The sequence below is a fragment of the Trachymyrmex cornetzi genome, unplaced genomic scaffold, assembly GCF_001594075.2.
Source record: "Trachymyrmex cornetzi isolate Tcor2-1 unplaced genomic scaffold, Tcor1.1 scaffold248, whole genome shotgun sequence".
Classification (NCBI taxonomy): Eukaryota; Metazoa; Arthropoda; class Insecta; order Hymenoptera; family Formicidae; genus Trachymyrmex; species Trachymyrmex cornetzi.
The window spans coordinates 1412280-1428361 of NW_017297144.1; the positions used below are offsets into that span (position 1 = coordinate 1412280).

The 16082-nt window shown below is 36.6% G+C and overlaps 1 protein-coding gene across 1 annotated transcript in view; it reads right to left on the minus strand.

Moving 5' to 3' along the window:
- Positions 1-744: 744 nt before the first annotated feature.
- ken (zinc finger and BTB domain-containing ken and barbie protein) overlaps positions 745-16082 on the minus strand; it is a 35790-nt gene continuing 20452 nt past the window's right edge. The window contains 6 exon segments of the mRNA XM_018507926.1: positions 745-1246; positions 1249-1297; positions 1501-1792; positions 1936-2163; positions 2251-2420; positions 2567-2857. Of these exon segments, the coding sequence (XP_018363428.1) occupies positions 867-1246; positions 1249-1297; positions 1501-1792; positions 1936-2163; positions 2251-2420; positions 2567-2854 (1407 nt within the window). The 5' untranslated portion in view covers positions 2855-2857 and the 3' untranslated portion in view covers positions 745-866.

Sequence of the window (16082 nt, forward strand, 5' to 3'; positions counted from 1 at the left end):
CCACGCATAACTGCTGCAATCGTAACACTTTAAAACATCGTCAATATAGTAAAATATGGTACAATATCGTCGCAAATTAAAATTATTTAATTTAAATTAGTCGGAAATTTGCCAGCACATGTTGGTTCGAAAATTGATTAAAGCAATTTTGTGCAATTGAGTTCTAGCGCTGACTCCTGTAGCCCCCCCTCATATTATTATTATTGCTAATCGTTAAGTAAAAGAGTCTTTAATAATTAAATATTCTTATTGTTTAATTATTATTGGTTATTATATGTAAATTGGTTTCCTAATATCATATTAAATCAATCGTTTCTCGTTCATTACTTTTAATTATATTTTGTTTGTAGTAGAGATCATATATCTCACTATATTACAGATCAAAATATAAAAATGTATATAACTTATAATAATTTAAAATTATTGTAAGTTATAAAAATTTGTGTTCATTGCAAACAATGGAATAAGTCAATCAACTACATGATAGAATCTAAAGTCATTACGCAAAAGTTCTTCATTGTTTTTTAATGATACGACAAAAAACTTAAAAAATTATTCATTTATGGAAAAAACAAATAATAAATTATTTTACGAAAGATCACAATTTTTCAAAATATAAATATAATTTCAAAATGTATATAATAATTATTATTATATACATTTTTATATATCACAAGTAACGAAGACTGAGCGACAATTTTAAATATCTCATTTTGCATAAACTATTTTTTTGAAACGGTCTGAACAGAAATTGTGTAACTCGATCGCATCCTCTTAACGAGATCTTGAGAGCATCTCAAATAAACTGCTCATCATTATGCGTTCAAGGAACACTCTTCAGCACCGGACGGTCTTTGACTTTGTCGCTATTCATGATTCGTAAATTCACGATGTAGATTTCTGCTGAGCAGTAGATTGTTGTGCGGTCCCGAGAGATGCCTAATGAGGTCCTGCAAATTAACGAAGTTCGACGACGAGCAAAAGCAACACGAGAACGTATTGTCGGGAGCGGCTATCACACCTCGGTGCACCGAGCAAAGGTGTTTCAGCAAGTGGGCTTTCTGTTTGAACATGGCAACGCAAAGTCTACACGCGAAAGGCTTCTCGCCCGTGTGCACTCTTAGATGGGTCTTCAGGTTCCACGACATGCCGAATTGCTTGCCACAGTAGCTGCATCGATATTCTCGAACAGGGGTAGACTTCGGCGGGTCGTCCGTTGACGGTGGCGGCGGGGGGGGACTGACGTCGGATCAGCGCTCGGCGGTCGATGCGATGGCGGCGTCACTGATCTATCTTGCTGCACATCAATAACACTTTGTAAAAAACGTAGAAACGCTCAAATGAAATTGCAATGTATACCTACTACTGCAATATTGAAAACGTTTGAAGAGAGAAACCATAATAAGTTGTTAGAGAAGCTTATAGATCATGCACGTTTATCGATGTTAATTAACGTTCATCGTAATATATTGATATCGGAAGTCACTGTTAAAAACCAACCAGGTACGGTGGTGCCGAAACACTCAGGGGATGTGGCGCCTGCAACCTTCTAGGCGTTTCGAATCCGGGATTGAAAGGCACGAAAGCCGGATTTTGTGCGGGAGCATTGTGGAAGCCTGGTCTTCGTTTTCGATGAGGCGTCACGACATATGCTTCCGCAGGTGGGATCGGTAATTCTTCGAGTTTTCTCTTCCCAGATTCTAAGCCTAATGCCAGCCGCGCTGCCAACTGCCTCTTCCGCTCTTCTGCTTCCTCAAGAGATTCTCGCCTTTCGAATATCGGTTTTTCAGACCTGCAGCAGTCAAACCAAGCCACCTTGATGATTTATTCTATTGTTCCAAATTTCATCGGTTCTATTGGATATAGCTTATCCAAAATAACTAAATAGTGTTATATTACTATCGATTATGTGATATAATGTCAACATTCTCTAACCTGTGTATTATATCATGCGAGCTATCGCTTGTCACGGAAGTGCCTGAATTGAGACTCAGATTAACAGGATCAGAACTATCCCTTCTTCTAGGAGGTTCTATGCTGCTTTCTCTGTTATCCGAAAGAAGACTTTCGCCTTCCACACCTTCCACATCCACTTCCGGCTCTTCTTCGCAGCCTTCTGTTTTAATGAGGACTGAGCAACAGTCCGCAGGATTATTGGACTGTCTGAAAGACATAAGATTTTTAAAACATTTTGTCTAATGTTTTTTTTATTTATGCAAACTTGATAAAATGTAAGATTTATCTGCCTACCTGCCATCGTATTGGGATTCGTAACTGGAACTCTCCTGGCCTTCTGAGGGCTGTGGAGTTGATATTCTTTCGGGGTCAGAGTTACTAGTTTGAGGCTGATTGGGTTCAAATAGTTCGGACTTAATCTGGAGAACCTCAAAAAGCTCCCTTAATGGCGTAAGCTCTGTCGACTGAATGAAATAAAATTTTATCAATAGTGCTTAGCACACATTTCAAACATTTAAACATATTCAAATACAAATATTATGTTAATAAGCTGTTTTTCTTTAACATTCTACTTGTATACTAAAACTATATCGTAATTTAAAATTCATACCGGTATCAATGCTTCTCCGTTATATAAAAACTCCAGCAAATGATTTAATTGAGTCTTTCGGACGCCTGATAAGTGAACCACATGGTCCAGGGCAGGATTCCGAAGTAGACCAGCCAAGAGGGGACTGGCAGCTGCCAAAACGACACGATGGGCCTTCACGATAGACCCATCATCGCATGCCAGGGTTACATCCACGTGACGGTCCCCGCTGTACCAGGCCCCGACCTCTGCGGCCAAGGTCGCTGGATGTTTTCCATAATGGAGCGTCAGGAGACCGTCAGAATACATCGTCTGAAACAAAAGTAAAAAAAATATTAATATCCATGATCGAATAGGCTTCTATGTTAATCTAAAATTTGAATACGTTATTCGTAAGGAAAAAAATAAAAACAGATAAATAATGGGATTAAAGTCTAATTTTTGTCAATAGTTTTTGGCCAAATTATCAAAATCTTTAAAATTTATAAATGATAGATGGCACGTGCCTCTGATTAAACTACTTTTTGTAGAAAAAAGATCTAAAGATTTGAAAAATTCAGATTTAAAAAATTCCAAAAACAGATTTAAAAAGATTTCAAAATGACATTTGTAAACAAAAAAATATGATGATATCAAATATTTGATATCATAATGATAATAAATCTTTGCACACCTTTGCGATAAATTAGTAATTAATTACACACATGAATTATTTATTGATAAATTTAAAAAATGGAATCGTACTATCGTATAGACATAGCGTGCAATTATGGTAAGAAATTATGTGATAAAAAATGCATCCCGCGTCCTTAACCCAATAAGTGGTCTTGCCGCCTTGCGTGTTGCGATGACAGCTTCGTTACACTAATTTCCTCCTTTCGTGTCTTGGTTCTCCAAGAAACGGCGGAAGAGATACTGACGTGTCACAAGATCATGTTTCTCACGTTTCTCTTACATCTACGCAGCTCTCATTTGACCATGTCAAACATGTTTAATGGTATAGTACGCAATTATCAAGTTAGGTACGGTCTAAACTTCTCATTTATTTTATTTTCACATATATTTAATTATATCTATTTTGATTCTCCTATAGCTTCACAAAAGTAGCAAAAAAATTATCTTCTTTATAAATTTTAAAAATTAATATTTCATACAACATTAAATTTATATAATACTTTCATAAATTAATTAATAATAGTGCATCGAATAAAAGTTCTCGAATATTTAATATATTTTGTATACTCTTTCACAAAATATAATTAATTAATATTATGTAATATAAACTATGATGCAATTGTAGGTGTATGATTTTCGAATGTGATTTACAAAACCTGTTTTATATTACTAGAAATTTTTCTAATCCTATTAACTATTAGAGAAACAACTTGTTTTGCTACAGAATCCGGTTCTATTTAATATTTTTTCACAAAGTGTCGGTCAATCGAACATAATTCGCTCCTAATTAGCACTTGTTTCAGAAAACAATTGATGGATTGTTGTTACGACATAATCTTGTAATACTGATTATAAAAAAATATTTGACTAATACAATATCGAGCGCGTAAGAAATATCCCATTCATCCGTGTCGAAGATTTGCAACAGTTTAACGCGGCCATGGCTAAGAATTAACGGCTGATCGAGCATTCCTTCAGTTTCTCAAGGGAAGTCGAGAGAGAGAGAAAGTCCGGTTTCACATTATGTTCTCAAAAGGAGCAAACGTATAACTAATATTATGAAATGAATTCCGCAATGTCAAACGTGTCTCAAGATTACGATCTATTTAATACTGAAAATTATCATTTATCGGTTTGTTGTAAACTTTTATTTGAACTTATATTTATTGTAATATTATCGAGAGAATAAGATACGAAAAATATAATTTTAAGAAATATTATATTAATTTAGCGATATATTCTTTCTAATTTAACGCATGAGAGACAGAGAGAGAGAGAGAGAGAGAGAGAGAGAGAGAGAGAGAACAATATGTTCTTTCTAAAAGATTAATTCTTCATTATTACTGAGAAGTAATAATTGCAGTGTTAAAATATTTAAAGCATTTTTTTCCAATGCAACTGATTCATTTATATTTTGTATGTAGATTTATACAATGATTGTTTTTACATAAATACATTTTTCTAATCACTTTCAAAAACGTTTAATATGATAATCAAAAAGTGAATACTTTACGAAGATAAATTTTATTTCATTGTGTAACTCAGGATTATAGAGCGATGAAGTAATGACGGTGTAGTACGATCTAAGAGCATCTCGCATTTGCTGCCGTGACCTTCAGTCGATTGTTCGATCGAATTCGAAAGGAAAGACCTTGGGTAAGAGTCCCGAAGAAGGTGCTGAATCTATCGTTGAATTTTAAATCATCGAAAGTAGCACGACGGGTTCCCGTCGAATTCGACATTAGGTATGCATATAGATTCGCGGTTGTGGGCTACCGTTTATTTATTCTCAGATAACACTCATCGTAACGTCTCGTCGTAACGAATTCCTTTCGTATTAGACGTCGCAAAGCGCCGCATTACGTAACTGGAAAATTTATATCCACCTGTAACAGCGCTTGCATAAGAAAATCATTTCGTCGAAAACCTTGCGCATAGTAAACCGAACAGCGCTTAAACTATACAATTATTTTATCTTTATCTTAATATATTATATTACGAAAGTAATTTCTTAAATAAAAAAGGAAATGGAAAGCAAAGGCAAGATATCGAATCTTCCATTTCTGTCTCTTTTTTTTTTCTTCGCATTAAAATGTATGTATATATACGTTCGTTTTTACGATCATGCAGTTGCACATAATAAATTAAACAAGACATCAATTTTTTTCATAACGAGCCTTTCGCGTGCGTGTATCGCTGTCTCAATCCAAGAAGACGATATCACGACAGATATTTATCCGTAATGAGAGAAGTCAGAAACGATTTAAAGCGGTCCAAAAAAAAAGGGCAAGTTCTTCAGATAAAAATTACGATGCGGTGGCACAGCCGTACACGCCACTCGCATGCGTAATAAACTCGCCGGCGCGATACTGAGAAAATTGCTAAATAAGGAAATCATTGCTGGACACTGCCGACGTTGCTGTCGCTGCTTCTGGCTGCTAGGGAAATGCCTGCTGCTGGAAATGCTAGTAAGCAGCGCGGCTGAAGTTCAGGGTCAATCCGCACTAGCCGGTAGGCCGGATTACGTTCGCGCTTACGCTCACGTTCTTCTTTCTTCTTCTATTTGGGCCTTGAAGAGTTGCCGGGCAGGGTCTCGTGCGGCGCGTTACACGGACGTAACAGATGACTGGACGAAGTGTTACCTACGAAGAGAGTCGAGAAACGCAAGTAGAGATCGCCGAGAATGCCGTATGGAGCAGTAATACCGTTCCAACGACATCAATGCAAATATGGTAACCGGTACTGTTCCGCCAAGTTTGGATTTTGATTATAGATAAGCAACAGATTTAGGTAGCTTTTCTCAGCAATAATGATAATGATAATAGCACGAGAAATTCGTGATTTTCAAGTTACATTAATTTCAATCATACTTTCATTGAAACATCGCTCATAATTAAAATGGCTGATTGCTTAGCCCTTTTTCTCTCATTTTTTCGAAACTTCATCGCTATTTTTTAAAGACGATATTTATAATCGGTTCTTATTTCAAGATCTTTTGAGTAATGTCTTAAAATGCTAATACGGCTCTGTGATTATTTTACGATTTCTTAAGACTGTACTTAAGACAGTCTTAAACATAAGAATCGATTATGAATATGGGCCTAAGAATCCTACTTTCGATTATTTGTCACGTTCGTGCATGTGTAGAAAATTAAATTCCATATCGAGAATCCGCTGTCCGAAGCAGGAAGAATCAGAATCGCACGCTTTTACCGGTTAAGTCATGCTCCTCGTTTTCTGCGCGTGCTGTGCTGTGCTCTGCTGTGCCAAGAACAAAACTATCTCCGAGTACCTCAGTACACGGTGTCGGTAAAATTCGTTTCACTTTAACATCAGTTGATATTTCATGTAAGTGAAAGGGATATTATAGGAAACTTTAATTTCAAAATTAATTGCTCCGAAAATGACTCACGGTACACGGAGAGAATTTTCTTTTAAAATTTACCCTGAAAATATGGTGATTGTGGTACAATACAATATATATATATATATATTCATTTTAATAAAACTACAATAAAGTATAAAATAAGTTTGATCAATTTTACTGAAGTGCATGGTAAAAATCTTTAATATATATATATATATCAAACTTATTTTATACTTTATTGTAGTTTTATTAAAATGAATGAAGAGATTTATATTAAAATTCTTCGAAATACACACACACACACACACACACAATGTTGTCCCACGGCTGTCATATTTTCAGGGTAAATTCTAAGAAAAAATTCTCCGTGTATGAATTTATGATGCATTGTTACTCTGCAGTATTGCGAGCAAAATTTTTAATAAATTTTAAATATGCAATATATTAAAAGAGTGTGTATTTCTTTTTAATTAATATATGTTGGAGCAGTTTTTGTTATTTATGTATGTATAATAAAGGAATGAAAATAGAAGTGATCATTGTTTAAAATCAATTTGCATTGTCTTCCAAATTTTCAAGTATGAATTGAAATATTGGAAGTGATATGTCATATCTTCATTAAATTTAATTAATTCTTAATCAATAACGATGTTCTAAATTTAATTAAAGTTGACATTTTTCTCCTAATTTTTTATTTCTTAAGTTTGTTACTATGTGCTGCATTTTGATTTTGAGATACATTAAAATAAATATCTATATAAAAGTATATGGACACATCACATTTAATTTCGATAAATTTTGAAATAACAATCTCTTGTAAAATAAAAAGAAGGTAGCTACTTGACGTCTCGTATCCAAGAAAAAGTTTGCAACCTTTATTAATGCAACACCATTACAGTAACAAAATTAAGAATTGAATAATTAGGAACAAATAAAACAACTTTTTGATTAAATTAAGAATATCATTGTTGATTAAGCGTTAATTATATTTAATGAAGATAACATATCACTTTTAATGTTTCAATTTGTACTTGAAAATTTGGAAGACAATGCAAATTGACTTTAAGTAACGGTCACTTTTATTTTTATTTATGTACTATATGAAAATGCCTTTCCGAGTCAAACACTGGTAGTTCGTGTGTAAATGAATTCGTTAATATCGTTAACAAACGTTTCGATCCTCACTTCGGATCCTTATCAATGTATACAATTCGACCACATATCATTGTTCTTCCGGGAACGCTAATTACAAACATATATACTTTAATTATTAAATGTTTAAAAAAGATATATAACATAATGAAATTCAATAATACAACACTCTCATACATATTACAAATGATAGTATTTATAATTTAATAACTTACATGATAATGTTGAGATTAGAGAATACGAAATTATCGTGTGAAAAGACGGAACACATCTGAGCACAAATGATAATCCGTCCTTTCATCCTAAAAACAAAGAAAAATTGAAGAGAGAGAAACTCGTCTATAAATAAAATTAGTCTATAAATAAACATTCATAATTCTTATTTAACAATTCTGTGTCCGTTTGCATGTTCGAACTATTTTTCTGTTTCTGAATATAAATCATTTCCGAGGTAAGTCTTTTGTCTAACATATTTTCCTCATCAAGTATTTTTATATTATTCCAATCAAACTCATGCGAGTATTCTAATCTGTGTTCTGCAATTACTGAACGTTGTTGAGTATTCCAATTGATGTGATTCTTATGTTCTCCTATTCGTGTTTTTAGTGTCCTGCTCGTTTGTCCAACGTATGTCGCGTCACAATCCTTACAAAATATTTTATAAACTACATTTGTGTGCAACATCTTTTTTAATTTGTCTTTTTGTACCTTAATAATACTATTTAGCTTATTAAAACCTTGATGTGCTACCCTGATAGTATTATACTTTTTTAAATAATTCTTTATTTTATTATAGAAATATTAGTCACGAACGGTATTGTAAAATAATTTTGTCTACTTTCTGCGTTATTAACATTGCTTTTATTTAGTGCTTCTTTATTCAATAAGCTGAATTTTTTATGCAACCTTTTTCTTATAGTGGTGAAAATCACATCCATTGGGTAACCATTTTCTAATAATATTTTTATGATTATCTCAAAATTTTTTTGATGAAACATAGGATGCGATAGATGTAAAACTTTATCAGTTAAACTGATAATTACTTATATTTTGTGTACCAAAGGATGTTGTGAAAAATAATTCAAATGTCGTCTTGATGATGTTGATTTTTGATACCAGTCAAATATAATTCTATCACCACATTTTATCAATGTTACGTCCAAAAAATTCAGCTTATCAACACCCTCCTCCAATGTAAATTTGAGTCTAGGATGAAAAATATGTGATCGAATTGTATACATTGATAAGGATCCGAAGTGAGGATCGAAACGTTTGTTAACGATATTAACGAATAAATTCATTTACACACGAACTATCAGTGTTTGACTCGGAAAGGCATCTTCGTATACATAGATTTAGGTGTTGAACTTAATTCCTGCCGCTCGCTTAATTTAAAACAATGTTTCACACCTTTAAAAAATCTAAAAAAAAATTTTTGTAATGTAATATGCTAAAAAGTTTGACACACTTTTTAGCATATTACATTAAAAAAATTTTTTTTTAGATTTTTTAGAGGTGCGAAACATTGTTTTTTAAATTAAGCGAGCGGCAGGAATTAAGTTTAACACCTAATATATTTTTATTCTTATTTCTTTATTACATATGTACTATAAAAACTGACAGCATTCGTCGCGCTTTCATAATTGTCCACGATGAATCGAATATTCGGGACCGAACCTGCAGCATGCTGGCAGTGACGAAAAGAGAAAAGTATCGCAGTGTAAAACTGGCGCGGACGCGCGGTTCCTGAGGTCGGGACCTTAGATAAGAGGAGAAAGTCGATGAATTCGTAAATTCTATCGGCGTCGCTGTTCGCTTATCGCTGCTATGTGCGCAAGCACGCATATATTCCCGTATGTACGTGTGCACGCGTATGAGTGTACTTTCGTCTGCGGCAATAATGCACACGTGTGTGACGCGCGCGCGCACATACACACAGAAGAGGCGACGATGCGCGGTACCATGTACACGCGAGCATTATAATCTCCTATCCGGATGGCGGACGTTACGATCTACCATTGAATCGAACAATGGCGAAACTGGGTTACGCAAATGTCGAGGCTGGAAATTAAAGCGCGAGACACTGGGGGGTTTAGCGGGAGGGAAAATGCACGTCGCGGCCGAGCGATGAAAAAGATCGCGCGCCGTTGAAAAACGCACGCTTAATCGTAGGAAACGAGCGGTTCGTTAAACTCGGTTGCAAAATTTTGCGAATGTACATAAGTGTACCTGGATACTACGCTGCATTTTTTTTTCCTGTAGCTCTAGTGACCAATTTAATACTTTTCGAACAAAAGTGTCAATTGAAAGATCGACAATTGATAAATTATGAATAATTGAAAGTAAAAGTTCTTCAAATTGATACTCTAAACGAGTAATCAATTATTTTTCATTAATTTTTAAACAAGCCATATTTTTATAAACTTCGAATTGTATAATTAGATTACGAAGGCAGCGTTTATTTAAGAAAAAAATCGGTTTGAATAGTCAAAGAATTCATGGATGAAGGAAGCAGCATCAAGTGTGGCTTTGGTTCTGATTTTTACTGATGAGAGGGTCGTTTTGTCACGCGCAATCGATGTTGTTTCGACGCGTTCAGTATGTTATTTCATGGTTTTCGGAAATTGTGGGTTTGCATGGCTGTAAAAATACGAGTCGTGACAGCGCTGATTAAGGTGAGGTCGCTCAAACCGCGCAAGCCGACTAGCACGGATTGAGCAACGCCGAGAGAGAACTCGTTACGGGACCTGTGTAATGGGGCCCAGGCGTTTCCGCTCCATTTTTTGTGGGCCCAATTACGTTTCGCCAGTCTGGATAGCCTGTGTTTCGCGGTCTCATTGTACCGCTGGCCTCGTGTACGTTCACGTATACGCGTCGGACCATCGATATCCACTCGCTTGGAACGCTAAGCAATATCCCATGGAGAAGTGATTCTTCACCACAGAGTGCAGTTGAGCTGATTACTCGGAGTAAAGATTTTCGAAAGGATCGCGGGTGAGCAAGCGACATCGGTCTTTCACGATACATTAAGCAGGGACAAGCGGTTCGAGAAACGCATCTTCTGTGAAGATACTTTTATCGAAGAAATAAAGAGACTTTGGATTAATGTATGATATTTATTAGGAGTGTAAAGAGTGCGCTTCTTTTTACTCGCGTAATAGAATACACGTGCCTTCTTCGAAAAAAATTGCACAATTCTCTCATAGAAAAATTACATACAAAAATGTAACATGTTGATAAGTCCATATTTGTAATTATCCTAATTATTATGATTAGTTAAAGATAAAACTTTACAATATTCTTTTTTTGCGTAGAAAAGTTCTTTTTTCTAATAGCACATGGAAAGAATAGTTTTAGTGAAGTATGTATATACTAAAAATTGAGCTATATATAAATATAGATTTGAAAATAATATTAGACTTAATTAAATGTAATTATGTGGGATATTCGAGCTGGTTGTTGGAACGAAACTTTTTGCAACATTATGGCTCTCCAAAAAATGATATGAAAATATAATAAGTCGACAAGTCTATATTTATAGCTATCATAATTAGATAAAGATAAAACTTCACAATGTTATTACTTCTTTATTTTACAAGGAAAAGTTCTTCCTGGTAGTATCAGCCTTCATTTAAGAACTGCCGTTGCGTCGATAGCGTACGCTAGTAAAAACATCCGCACCTATTTTCGACGCGGACGAGTTTTTGTTCGATTCGTGGACAGTCGATTTGAGAACGCGTCTACGTTTCCGTCGTCCAAGAATAGCTTCGTGGTTCGCTGACTTCCCGTATCGCGGCCGCGCATTGTATTGTACACTTGGCGTCTCGGGGAACGAAAACGCTCCGAGCGAGGTTATGACACCCCGTGAAACCGTGGAGGTGACTCACACCTTTCCTCGATTTCGAATCACCATTTTCCACCTGGTCTCTCACGCTCTCCCTCTTGCGCATCGCTCCGTCGACTGTGACGTGCTCTCTCCGACATCTATATGCTCTTCTCCTCCTCTATACCGTTCTTTCTTGTTTCTAAAAGGTTCTTCTGCCCTTTCGCAATTTACCGAGTATCGGACAGAAATGCGTTGCCTTTTCTGTCCGGAAAGAGTGCGCCCTTCACCGGAAGTACGTGCGTGTTCATGCGGTTTCCCAAAAAAAGTACCGTGAGTTCTTCATCCTAACGTCATTGACGAAAGGGGACTAACGAAAGGGATCGTTTGTACAATTGTACGCAAATGTCTGCCGATTGTATATCGTGTGCTGCGATCCGTGATTCATTCCCACACAACTATTATAGTTGATAGTATAATGTTCTGACGGGATAGAGACGGGAGCGGGATAGAGCCGCAGTTATAGCTGTAAAGTTTGAATCGACCTACGGAGCCTGGATTATCAACAGGGTAGTAATCTATTTAACGTTAATGTGTCCAATTCTCCTTTCGTGTCACCGTATTAACACCTAAGTGTACGCGTCACGAAAGTCACGGCAAAAGAGGAACGCTTCTGTAAAAGCCTTCAAGAGATTCGATCTTCATTAAATTCGAGGCTCGTGTCGTTTGTCGACGTTCCTAGATCCAGATTCTTTAAACCCATATCAATATTCTGTTTGCGAATTGTGAATTATTGATCAACCAACCTGATTAGATAATCAACAATCTGCAGTTTGCAATCAGAATCCAATTTGCATCCATAATACGTAGCGTGACATGGGTTTAAAGGATCCGGATCTAGGAGCACCGACGAATGATGAGTCTTAAATTTGACGTGACATCGAAATTCTCCTGGTGACTTTTACAAAAGCGTTGTTCTCTTGCCATGACTTTTTAGCGTCAAGAATTCTAAAGCCAGTGGCATATACAAAATAATAACCAGTAAGCGGTAGGCGAATCAACATTTTGGATTTGTTATTCCTTACGTTATTGCCTTATGTTCTCTACTATGATTCATTTACTGCTTATGTCTTACTGCCTTATATTTTTCTGTGTGCCGGTTTAACACTTCATGGTCCAACCGGGTCTTTGGAGACCCAGACGAATTTTTGAATTATTCTACCTCAAATTCAGATACGTACAAAAAAAAGTGAAAAACTGCTTTTATTATTATAAAATCGTATTTTTAAATGTTGAAAGAGTGTATCAGAATTTTTTCAGATTGTCTAGACCCCAAGAACTCTTTGAAAAACACAGTCACATCAGTGACCCGGTTGGACCAAGAAAGCAGTGAAAAAAAGCAGTTGAATCATGGAGAGACAATCGTCATTCGAAGGCTGCAACGCGATGTCATCGTTTCACGATTGGCGTTTTTATGATTAAACGCGGAATTAAACCGCGATGGACCAACCGATCGATCGATCATTCCATAGAGCACAGTGCCAAAAATAGCAATGCGATCGAGAGCGGCGGTGAACTTGTTTTTCACACGGAGGAGCGACAAAAGTTCCCGGCGCGCTCGATCGGCGTTCGCAGTCGCCGAGTCACCGGATACATTTCGTTCAAGGCCAGAAAGTAAAAAGCCTTTTCAGCTGCACTTACGTACCGAGCTAGCCGAGTATAGCTCTAACTGGTACGCGCGCTCATACACACGTCACTCGTCCATCAGGTACACGCGATGCACGCGAACACGCGGCTACGGCCTTGTGTGAGCTCATACATGTACGTCGCGCTCGTATACCTGAGTGCGTGAGTGTGAATGTGTGTGTGTGTATGTGTGTACATGCGATCGCGAAGGCGTCCCTCTCGGTCTCTCGGCCCCCCGAAGCGAGTCCGCGAAGCGGCTAGCATTACATGATCCATTCATTATATAAGAACAATCGCCTCCTCTAATAGACACGCTCCATCATTGTGGATCTGAAGGGCACGCTTGATGTGCGCGTGCGTCGTGCTCTTCTGCGTGTTCCAGCGTGTTCCAGCGTGTTTCACGAGAAACGTCGGGGCACATATACGCGATCGGCGATTTTACCAAAATCGGCGAAATTCAGCGCCGTTCGAGGAAATCACCAAGGTCGCCGTTGGTGACCGTGGGAATCATCGTCTGTCTGCGAGCTATCGTTCTGTCAATTCGCGATCGTATTTGTACGGTTTAAGTGGCATGGATTTTTGTACTGGCCACGCAACACCGGTCATTTATGTAATGAGAACTAGTGCGAAGCAACTAATCAGATTTCTATTCGAAATAAGCGACCTTCGCACGTACGAAATGCATATTATTGCGGCATATTATTGCGCCTTACCGAAGCACCTTTTTGCATAGTTTTTGACTGTAGTATAGATTTCAAAGCGACTAAAGAAAAATAAAAAATATTCCAGCGTATATCGAAGTCCACTTCTATATGTGGAATGGGATGTAATCTCGTGCGTTACATAATGAGATTGCACTGAAGATTCGACGAAAAAGGAACACATAAATCATAGTCAGATGAATATGCCTCGTAAAAGTCCTCGATAAAATCAACTTATCGCGGAGTTTCGAATCCAATTTCGCAGTTAATATTTTTACGAACGACTTGTTTTCCGGAAATCCTGCCCTAACTCGACCACAATTTTACAGCGCAAGCATCTTTCAATTTTTTTAAAATTTACCCCTTTTGCTGACTTTGTGTAATACCAGCATATTCCTGTTTATTCATTTACGCCGATTCCGCACGGCCTGCGCGAATAAGCATGAATGTGTACGTGAGTATATGTGTATGTGAATCGGTCTTTATGCCATCAGCGTCTCCATACCGCCTTCTCTTACGTAACACACGATCGTTTCTCTCAAATGGACGACGTCGCCTCCTCCGCCATGTAATCCAAAGGGCACTCTTGTCCTGCATCCAACGCCGGCGAGATCGCTGCAACGATACTTACAAGCCATCCATTTGATATTTTAAAAGTAATTTAAATACCACGAATGGTAGATAACATTTCGGTAATTTTTACGATGTACCGAGAAAGCCTGGAGAACAGACCGTCCCTTTGGCAGATAGTTATTAAGAAAGTCTCTCTCGCTGCTGCATAATTAAAAGCACCGTTTCATTAACATTGTATTTTTATTGCATTATGTGATATTGTTGACAACCTCTTATATCAAACGCCAGAGACTCATTGAAGCGAATGGATATATGTCCATTATAGAAATTTAGTACTAGTACTGACCAATTAATCTTTTATTTTGAATATCAAAAGTATTATTAACAGTTTTGATATACTGAAAATATACATGATTAATTGGTCAGTATTATTTACTGCAAAATAATATTTATTTATAAATAATTGCAAACTTTATAAATAACGTATTACCGTGTACGATAAGTGAAAAATAGAATTCTTGATAGTATTAATCTCGCTGCTCTGTCCAAATTATCTGTCATATCGTTTGGATAATAAAAAAGCTCTAAAAAGTAAACAATTTTTTACAGAAAAAAAGATCTTAAATTAATAGACAAAGTTATGAAATATCGGAAAAAAAGTTATTAAATAAAATATTATTAACACAGTAAGAGAATTAATGACATTTTGGGACAATTAGATTCGAGTAGATCAAGGTTAAAAAAAAATATTAACTCGAGGTCGCGAAAAAAAAATCGACTTCAAAGATATAATTCCGGTAAATAATTCTACTATTACAAACAAACATGCAGATTAGTTTTCTCGTACGTCTGTATCATCGAAATCTGAACTGAGCTTGATATTATATCGGTTTCAATCCCTATACTGGGATGCTGCCTCTCGGACTCACTTTTGCGAGATGTCGGCGATAACGCTTTCGTCGTGACGAATTCGTGACTTTTGCACGCGGAGAAAAAGTGCACATCGACGACGCGCCGGCTCGAGTTACATAAATCATGCCATAAAACGAGTAATTTGATTACGTGTAAAGACCACGACTACGCAGGTAAAACGCTCCTACTATCCGCGCAAATTACCGGATAAGCGCGGCGCTCGCGTTCTCACAAATTGTAATTACCATCCTGCGAGGCATACTTTCGTTCGTCCGCCGCACCGCATCGTGTTTACTATAAACTTATATTATTCCCGGAAGTTACCTATCTCGTCTCTATTCCCAATGCGAACGACAATTCCTCGCTTTTTCCTCAGAGGATCACACGCGTGCGTGTAAATGTAAATTAAATTAGCGTTTTGTACGAACTTTGTACATTACATTAATAATTGCTCTATCAATTATAAATAATTTTGTCTTAAACGATCTGATTCGTTCCTTAATTCCTCTGTGACTCCAGGAAAAGCGCATTTAACTCTGACTCATATATATACATTACATAAATCTCTCTTTGCTGATTCTGCTTAAAAGAATTTTGCCTGAGAAATCAAGTCGGATTTAGAAATACGATGATAAAATATTACCTTGT